Source organism: Capra hircus, unplaced genomic scaffold, assembly GCF_001704415.2.
Source record: "Capra hircus breed San Clemente unplaced genomic scaffold, ASM170441v1, whole genome shotgun sequence".
NCBI classification, from domain to species: Eukaryota; Metazoa; Chordata; class Mammalia; order Artiodactyla; family Bovidae; genus Capra; species Capra hircus.
Window position 1 is genome coordinate 1 of NW_017213091.1, and position 10302 is coordinate 10302.

General features: G+C 44.0%; 1 protein-coding gene across 1 annotated transcript; it reads right to left on the reverse strand.

The window, feature by feature from the left end:
* Nucleotides 1–90: 90 nt before the first annotated feature.
* Nucleotides 91–1964, reverse strand: LOC102189016 (homeobox protein ESX1; the record flags this gene model as incomplete). Its single annotated transcript, XM_018045501.1, is given in 5 exon segments — nucleotides 91–136; nucleotides 1270–1484; nucleotides 1523–1684; nucleotides 1686–1708; nucleotides 1901–1964. Coding segments are annotated over 5 exon segments (510 nt in total), but the record flags the coding sequence as incomplete, so codon positions are not given.
* Nucleotides 1965–10302: the final 8338 nt, after the last annotated feature.

Sequence of the window (10302 nt, forward strand, 5' to 3'; positions counted from 1 at the left end):
AAGCACACCAAATTGAGAGTTTTCATGACAAAAACCTAAAGCCATGTTTTAGAATGGCTGCCCGGCCAATCTTAAAATTGATTTACTAACCTGCACTCTTCTTTCAGCCAAATTCAGACGTCTTGCAATCTCCTCTCTGACGGGGGAAAAGTGCAAATTCAGTATTTGGAATTGTGGATAAAAATATATCATTTACATTTCTGTTAATTACAATTGTCTGTAATACGGTTTATGGTTTACTTAGAGAGGGTCTTCCCGTGGACAACTCACCCATTAATTAAAATATAAAAAAGGAATACATATTAAAATTCCTGGTAATGTGCCTGTTACTTCAATATGACTCAATTAATTTTTCCATTTGTGCAACAGCAGAGAACTAACTTGAAAATCTTTTCACTTTTACGGAGATCCCTCCGTAAAAATAACTAAAACGACAACCCCCCTCCCCCGCAAAAAAGCGGCGTTTTAAACCCAAGTATTTCTGTTTACTGTAAAACGGATCGGTGAACTCTCATGGAGAAACTTCAAGCCGTATCAGCCAAGCAATCAAGGGCGAAGGACATATACAATGGAACCAGAAAGGGCGCCCAAAAACCTCACACCGATTCTCCCTGATGCCCCATTCCTATCGGGACAGAATAGGCCTTCCCCTTCGTACTCAATGGAGAAGGAAATGGTGACCCACTCCAGCATTCTTGCCTGGGAGAATCCCACGGACAGAGGAGCCTGGCGGGCTACACCCCACGGGGTCGCTGAGTCCAACACGACTGAGCGACAACCACTTCGTACTCTAGGGGGCTCCTGCCCGGGCTTTTTAACGGTCAAAACTCTGCCGCTTGGAAACAGCGCTCCACGTGGCAGGGCCGAGAGACCAGGGTGAGCGCTAGGAGGCGCTCTCCTCGTGCACAAAATTTAAACGGCGTGGAAAAAGCAGAGTAATCACGATGAAGTTTTACTGCAATATTTAAAATATAAAAATGCATGCAAAACCCCACGATGAGAAAATTACCAAGATTTTAAATTAAAATCAATATTAATCTGCCCTGCTTTACTTGTTCCACCCTACTCCCGGCCCTCTCTATGCACCCCTGCAAGCTCTGCAGGGTTCGCCCCAACCCCCGCGAGCTAGGGCAGACCCAGCACCCTCGAGCCTCTAAAGTGGCTTTTGGCCGGGAGAGGAGGGGAAGGGTCCTGGGAAAGAACCTAAGGCGTCCTGGGAAGGCGCGCGGGCCAGCGAAGAACTGGGCGTCTCCGGAGCCAGCCACTTACCGTGCAAACACGTCGGGGTATTGAATGTGGTGGAAAACTCGCTCCAGCTCCAGCAGCTGCAACTGGGTGAAAACAGTGCGGCAGCGGCGCGGCTTTCTCGCCGCAATCTGGGGGCCCTGGATGGCTAGGGGGTCCGGCTCCTCCTGCTGCGGCGGGAGCTCAATATCGCCGCCGTCGCCCTCACGGTTTTCACCGCCCTCACGGTTTTCACCGCCCTCACGGTTTTCACCGCTCTCACCGCGTTTTCATCGGCCTCACGGTTTTCGTCGTCGTCACGGTTTTCGTCGCTCTCGCGGTTTTCGTCGTCCAGGAGGTTGGAGCCGGCCTTGCCAAAGTAGTTTGCGGCTGCGGCTGCAGCTGCTTCTCCGGGCTCAGGTGAGGACCGAGTTTCATCTTCCACTCCGTTTAAAACCTCCGGAGATCAGGGTAGGTTCCACATCTGGGAAAAGAAGAAAGCAAAAGGGAGAGACTGGGTCAGGGGGGCCTGGAGCCCACAGTGCGCGGCTGGAGGGGGCCGGGGCCGTGCTGGAGGAGGAGCTGCTGTGCAGTGTCCCGTCCACCTGCCCTTCCCAGGGAAAGTTCCTTTTCTGGGATTTGCCGAAGCACCTGCCATCGCCGTCTAGGTACTAACCATGCAGTTCGTCCTCGTCGATTCCCAAGTTGTGGAATCCTACGTCAAAGTGGCTGCTGTCCATGCTTTGATTGCTGTCGATGAAAGCCTGCGCTTCTGCAGACTTTGCGCTGGGTGTGAGGGGATCCGAGGATCTGGGCTCGAGTTGGGACCAGCGGTCTCGAGCTGCGCTCTTCTGGCGCCGGGACCTCTTCTGGCGCCGATACTGGGGCTTGCGCGCCTTATATAGAGGTTTTGTTGCCTTCCGCGAGTTCAAAGTGTACCCGCTGGAGTCAGATAGACGCCCCCTAGTAGGTTTCACATTGCCTCTGGTGGGGGTAGGTGGGGCCCGATGTGTGTGCAGTGGGGGTAGGGCGTGGGAGTAAAATAGGGCGAGTGCGTGTGAGAGTGGTGCTGATAGTGGATGCTCTTGTTCGGGGAACCGTCACTCCAACTTGTAGTTTAATTGACTGCTTCCAACTTGGACGAAATGTCTGGTTGGAGGAAGGGGCTGTGCTGGATTGCAAAAGCCATTTGGGGTCAGGGGTGGGGTGCATAAAACTTCGGCTCCTGGAGCGCTCGTGGAGAAGTGTTTGGGCAATATTCATCCGCCCAACCCTCGCGCAATTCACCAATGCCGAGGGGTTTGTTTTCCCAGAGGAAAAGGTGGAGAGGTAGGGGTAGGGACGACGCGGAACCCCCAGCAAACCAAGCAAAGTAGGGTGAAGTTATTCTTGCATTGGGCTCTGAGCAGAAGTTGGTGGAATGGATGGGACTATATGATTCTGCTCCATTCGCGCGCAAAATCCGCAAAGTGCAAGAATCTGGCTAGTGGTTAAAATGATAAGCTTGGAGGCTGTTTGCCCGGTTTTTTTTTTTTTTTTTTTTTTTTTTTTGCACGGGGTTTGTGAAATCAGATCCCACCGTGCATTTTGGGAGCTGGAGTTTACTGTTTGGGTTTGCAACGCAGTCCAGGTGCTCAGATGAAAGCTGCAAGATGTCCCACGCGCCTCCTATGAAAGCTCCAATGACTTCAGATTTTTAGTAATGAACTCACGTCAGAGTTCAAGTGTAAAAACCTGCCAAGTGCTTAGTGCATCCAAGAATGCCCTGTGCTGCACGGGCCCCTTCCACCAGCTCCTGGCGCAGGCAACATTTGCTGTGCTAGGTTGCTGCGCATCTTAAGGAACGCGGCTTTGCAGGCGCCCAAAGCGCGCCTAATTCCGGGGCGGTACTGTATACCTGGCAGAAGTGCAGGCATTCCCACTACCATTTCTGCTCCTCTTCGCTCCCTCCATTTGTCTAGAATTATACTACTGAGCTGTTTTCCCTACGGATGTGTCAAATAAATTAAAAGGGGCCAAGCCACGAATTAAGACTGGTTCTTTGGCCAAAAAGTATTTGCAGGTGTCCCAGGACGTTTTAACGTCCTTCATGTTATAAGAGTCACTTCTTTGGGACTTTCCTGGACGTCCAGTGGTTGACTCCGTGCTGCCACTGTAGCGGGCACAGGTTCCACCGCTGGTCGGGAAAGTAAGATCGGGAAGATTCCCACAAGCCGCTTTCTGCTGCTGCTAAGTCGCTTCAGTCGTGTCCACAAGCCGCTTAGAGTGGCAAAAAGAAAAAAAAAAAAAAGTCCCGTGCTCGACACTGTGCATACTTTTACTTCTTTTTTAAAACCTCCATTATTATTTCTCTCTCTCTCTCTCTCTCTCTCTCTTTTTTAACAAAGAAAACTGAGCCCCAGGGAAGCCCGGCAACTTGACCGCAGGCTTACGAGCGAGTGTGTACTTTTCAACATGTTCTTACTGTCTTATTTCAAAGGAGTAAATAATGGTGCGATTCCAGGAGGAGTGGAGGAGGGTGAAAGGTATTTTGCAGGCTATTGGGCAGTCTTTAAAAATCTTGAGTGCCAGGGGTCTCTACCTCCTCCTGCTCTGGCTCAAGCCTCTTGCCTCTGCAACTAGCAGCCCCCGCTGCTGCTGCTGCTGCTAAGTCGCTTCAGTCGTGTCCGACTCTGTGCGACCCCATAGACGGCAGCCCACCAGGCTCCCCCGTCCTTGGGATTCTCCAGGCAAGAACACTGGAGTGGGTTGCCATTTCCTTCTCCAGTGCATGAAAAACTGAAAGCGAAGTCGCTCAGTCGTATCCGACTTTTAGCGACCCCATAGACTGCACCTACCAGGCTCCTCCGCCCATGGGATTTTTTCAGGCAAGAGTACTGGAGTAGGGTGTCATCGCCTTCTCCGGTCATTTCAGTCATAGTATATTCACTGTGTTGTGTAACCATTGCTATTACCAAATTCAAAAACATTTTCATCATCCCATAAAGAGACCATACCCGTTAGCAGTCATTTCACAGTCCCCCTCCCTGGAGCCCCTGTTAAACACTAATGTACTTTTTCTATGGATTTCCCTATTCTGTGTATTTCACTCAAATGCAGTCATACAATTTGTGAACATTTGTGCCTGACTTTTTTCACCTGAAGTTATCTCTGTTGTGCCATGTATCAGTACCTCAATTTTTATGATTGTTGTATTCCATTGTACAGATAGACCACATTTTCTTTATGCATTTGCATCTGGTGAACGTTTGAGTTGTTTCCACCTTTTGGTGATTATGAATAATACTGCTTTGATTGTTATGAGCAGTCGTGTACAAGTTTTGTTGGAATATCTGTTTTCAATTTGGGGGGTATAAATTTAGGACTGGAGTAACTGGGTCATATGTTTAATTTTTTGAGGGAACACCAAGCTGTTTTCCACAGCAGCTGCCACTATTTTACATTCCTACCAGCAAGGTAGGGTTCCAATTTATCCATATCCTCGCCAACCTTTGTTATTTTCAGGGTTTTTAAAAATTACAGCCATCCTAGTGGGTGTGAAGTGGTATCACTTATGGTTTTGATTTACATTTTCCTAATGATTAATGATGTTGAGCATATTTTCATGTGCTTATTGGCCATTGTATATCTTCCTTGGAGAAATTTCTATTTATGCTTTTGCCTGTTTATTAACTGGGTGTTTGTCTTTTTGTTGTAGAGTTGAAGAGTTCTTTATATATTTGAATACTAGACTCTGATTTGCAAATATTTTCTACCATTTCCCAAAAATGTAAATTTTCTTTTCACTTTCTTATTAGGGGCCTTTGTTGTTTGCAATCACAAGCCTGCCCTCATGTGGTTTTGGAGTTCAAATGAATACTATCGGCATAGCCCAATTCATTTTTAGTGGCAAATCCAGACATATGGCAGGGGCAAATCTGATCCTTTCTGGAGGAGTCTACTTCTCAGCCTTTAACAAGACCCTCACAGATAAAGCTAGCCAAACATACACACAGTTTTTTAAAAAGCCACTATCAGCACAAATAATAAACTAAAGGTGTAGATCTCCAAAGTTACTATCAGATGCAAACGACTTAGAAACATGTTTAAATAAATGAAAGGATATAAAAAAGACAAGGAAGATTTATTAATAAATAAATATCAGAAAGAACCAAATAGAATTTCTAGAAATGGAACTAAAAGATGAATGTTTTTTTCTTATGTGGTAAATAGACATCATGTAAAATTTACTGTATTAACCATTTTAAAATGTGCAATTCAGTGGCATTTAGTACATTCATAATCCTGTGCAATCATTATGACTATCTAGTTACAGAACATTTTCATCACTCCAGAAGGTAATTTGTACCCATTAAGCACTCACTCCCCATTTTCACCTTCCCCATCCCTTGGCAACCATGAGTCTACTTTCTGTCTTTATAGATTTACCTACACTGGACATTTCATATAAATGGAATCATCATATTGGCCTTTTGTGTCTTTCACTTAGCATAATATTGAGTTCATCCATGTTGTAGCATGAATCAGTATTTTATTTCTCTTACTAGGAGGCATCAGGCACCAGCCTTCAGGAGCTCAATGCTAGGATAAAATGGATCTGATATCCCCAAGTAGCAGCTTGAGGTGACCTAGGTGTGGCGTTGGCACTACCACACCAAGATGGCACACTTGCCTGCCATCTCCTTGCTGAAGTTTGATTTTCTGATGCGGCCTCAGTAGGTTTTACACAGGGATGCACTCTTGAAAACCAAATTTCTAGTTAAATCACTCTATCCATGAGGAGTCCTGCAGGGGCAACACTCCCTTTGTGAAGGAGCTAATGATCCTTGAATGAAGACCAGGAATCTTGATTCCGTCTATAAACTGAATCAATCTCTAGATGTGTTTTAAGGACTCTAGCAGTCAAGAAAGCTGTACCATTATGGACATTTTGTACTCATAGATTACATTTCTGCTGAAAGTGGGGTCACCTATCCCAGCTGAGGCCAGCAGTGAGGGTGGGGTGGAGGGATTTTTGGTTCCTTAAGGCCTATAGGAGCCCATTCATAGATAGCACTGGTGTGGTTTCTAATTCTTAGTTTTCCCTACAGGGGACTCTAGCTAGGCATTTGAAATATTTTCAGTCCTTGACCAAAATTTTCTATAGAGTATCCCTGATAATCCACCACAAAAAAGACTGACAGGAAGAGTGGGGTGGCTTCTGATGAAACACCAGTGATGTGATGTCAGTTTTTATTAATTATCATACACAGATTATTCATTTATGTCAAAAGCCAAAACTTTGGCTTCTTAAAAAAAGAATAAGCATAGATATAAGGGGCATATGGAGGTGTTTCATACCTACCTTTGCGAGAACCATAGTTTTCTGTAATTCCTTCAGACTCTTAAGACTGTCTGTATACTGACTGAGAGGAAAGCTCTCTGAGGCGATTTGCATATGTAGTCCTAGCCTTTAGAGAGGATGGGAGGGAAGGAAAGACAGCCTGGAGATAGATGTCTGTTACTACTTGCAATTTTATGTGGCAGTAAAAGTGATTGATATTTGCATTTCCTATCCTGTCTTGAAACACCACATACCCTTCAGGTTTGTACTATGGAACTGAATCTTTTGCACATGAAATTCCAGTCCAGACGCTGGGCCTTTTTTGCTATAACCAAGAGTCAAGAATAAAATTCTATGATGTTTCTTTAAATTCTACCCAATTTCACTCCAATAAAAATTAACTTAAAAACTCTGCCCAATCTCTTTGGTCAGTGTTCCCAGAAAGTTTGTAGAATGACTGCTGGTAATGCCTGCAAGCACTGATGCATGAATCTTTACACTACCTGGGGCATCCTGGACTCAAGCTTCTAAAGGTCTGCTCCCTACTGCTGCGTAGGGGTCCTTCAGAGGGAAACTTTTCATGACCATCTGCATCCTTCCTATGACCTAGGAAAGTACTTTGCAGTCTACCTTGTGTGTGTCCATGCTCAGTCGTGTCTGACTCTTTGTGATGCCATGGACTCTAGCCAGGCTCCTCTGTCCATGGGATTTTCCAGGCAAGAGTACTGGAGTGGGGTGCCATTGCCTTCTCCCGAAGAAGAGACACAAATGACATCAAATCATATAAACTCACCCATAACCTTGCCTATCATCCTTATGTGGTAACAACAACTTCCTTTTTTTTAATGTGTTTTTTTACAAGTTCTGTATTACAGTTAATTATCTGATATTTTATCTTAGTTATCTACCATTATATCATAATTATTTCTTACACTTCAAAGTTTTTAAATTGTAGAGTATGACAGTTTCTTGTTCATTCATGTGTTCTCTCATTCAGTCATTCTACCAATATTTATTGCCAACCATACACACTTTTATATTTCAGTGTCAAGGAAACTGCCTGACGTGTTTTGGATGGTCAATAAATATTTATTGAATGAATGAATAGATTTCAAGCACTATTCTGAATTACCAGTTTTCTTAATCATTTTCCCCAGTGGTAAACTTTTTTTCCCCCTTTTTCCCCCTATTTTATAACAAGTACATTTTTGGGCATGAATAATTTGTGGGAAGAATTTCAGTGGGTAGAGTTCAGAGATTGGAGAGAGAGTCTAGGCAGATAGCTCAAAATGAAGATGACACAGAAAGAGCATATTTGTGGGCCAGAAAATAGTTCAGTTGGCTGGAGATGAACTAGGGGAGACATGGGAGCCAGGATTGAAATGTGGTAATAGTTCCTTGTGTGTGTCTAGAAGTTCCTAATTTAAAGAATGCTTTTATGAGCATCAGTTTACATATTCTTATGGCATTATTATTTCCACTTTATAATAAATGAGAAAACTGAGGGTGAGAGAGTTTGACCTGCTCAAGTTTGCACAGCTAGTAAGAGACCGAGATAGACTTGGGCTTTGAAATATATATATTTAGGAGTCTGGGTTTCATCTTGAGAGTAATGGGGGGTTGGAGAGGTTTTTTTTTGTAAGTTAATTTATTTATTTTAATTGGAGGCTAATTACTTGACAATATTGTGGTGGTTTTTGCCATACATGCACATGAATCAGCCACGGGTTTGCATGGTCATCCTGAAACCCCTCCCACCTCCCTCCCCGTCCCATCCCTCAGGGTCATCCCATTGCACCGGCCCTGAGTGCCCTGTCTCATGCATCAGCCTGGACTGGCCATCTGTTTCACATATGGTAATATATATGTTTCAATGTTATTTTCTCAAATCATCCCACCCTCGCCTTCTCCCAGAGTCCAAAAGTCTGTTGTTTACATCTCTGTCTCTTTTGCTGTCTCGCATACAGGGTCACTATTACCATCTTTCTAAGTTCCATATATATATATGCTATGAACATTCATGTACAGGTTTTTGTGTGAGCATCAGTTTCATTTCACTGCTAGAAATCCCCAAGTATTCAATGTCTGGATCTTCTGGTAGTTGTATATTTAGTTTTTTTTTTTTTTTTTTTTAATAAACTGCCAAACAATTTTCTGGAGTGGCTATACAAGTTTATACCCCTACCAATATCTTTAATAGAGGGTCTTCGTATCCTCACCAACATTTTTTTCTTAACCATGCTGATAGGTATGCAGTGATACCTCATTGTGGATATCTCATTAAGAAAATTTGCTGTTTTTCTTATGGGTGATGATATTGAACAGCTTTTCATGTACTTATTTGACATCTCTGTATCCTCTGCAGGTCTGTGCATGCCTCTTGCATATTTTCTAGGTGTATTGTTTTTTCCTGTTGAGTTTTGAGATATCTTTATATATTGATATATTCTAGATTTTTTTTTACTAGTTATGTCATTTGCAAGTATTTTCTCTTAGTTTGTCTTTTGATGCTCTCAGCAGGGTCTTTGGGAGATTGAAAGTTTTTTTAAAAAATTATTTATTTCGCTGTGCAGAATCTTAGTTGTGGCATGGAGGATCTTTGAGCTTAGTTGCAGCCTGTGAGACCTAGTCCCCTGACCAGGGATCAAACCTAGTGCCTCTGCACTGGGAGCATGGAGTCTTAGTCAGTGGATCACCAGGAAAGTCTCAGAAGAGTAAAAGTTCTTTAAAATTTATTTTCTCCAGTTTTATTGAGATGTAATTGACATATAGCCCTATATAAGTTTAAGGTATACTGGATAATGACTTGTTGTTGTTCAGTAGATCAGTTGTGTCTGACTCTTTGTGACCTCCTGAACTGCAGCATGCCAGGCTTCCTTGTCCTTCAGCATCTCCTGGAGTTTGCTCAAACTCATATCCATTGAGTCGGTGATGCCATCCAACCATCTCATCCTCTGTCGCCCCCTTCTCCTCCTGCCTTCAATCTTTTCCAGCATCAGGGTCTTTTCCAATGAGCTGGTGATTCACATCAGATGGTCAAAGTACTGGAGCTTCAGCTTCAGCGCCAATCCTTTCAATGAATATTCTGGGTTGAATTCCTTTAGGACTGACTGGGTTGATCTTGCTGCTGTCCAAGGGGTTCTCAAGAGTCTTCACCAGCGCCACAGTTCAAAAGCATCAATTCTCTGGCACACAGCTTTCTTTATGGCCCAGCTCTTACATCCATACATGACTACTGGGTAAACCATAGCTTTGACTATACACACCTTTGTCAGCAAAGTGATGTCTCTGCTTTTTAATATGCTGTCTATATTTGTCATAGCTTTTCTTCCAAGGAGCAAGTGTCTTTTAATTTCATGGCTGCAGTCACCACCCGCAGTGACTTTGGAGCCCAAGAAAATAAAGTCTGTCACTGTTTCCATTGTTCCCCATCTACTTGCCATGAAGTGATGGGACCAGATGCCATGATCTTAGTTTTTTGAATGTTGACTTTTAAGCCAGCTTTTTCACTCTCCTCTTCCAGCTTCATCAAGAGGCTTTTAGTTCCTCTTCACTTTCTGCTATGAGGGTGGTGTCATCCGCATACCTGAGGCTGTTGATATTCCCCCTGGCAATCTTGATTCCAGCTTGTGATTCATCCAGCCTGGCATTTCACGTGATGTAGTCTGCATAGAAGTTAAATAGGCAGGGGTGACAATATACAGCCTTGATGTACTCCTTTCCCAGATTTGATTCAGTATGTTGTTCCATGTCCA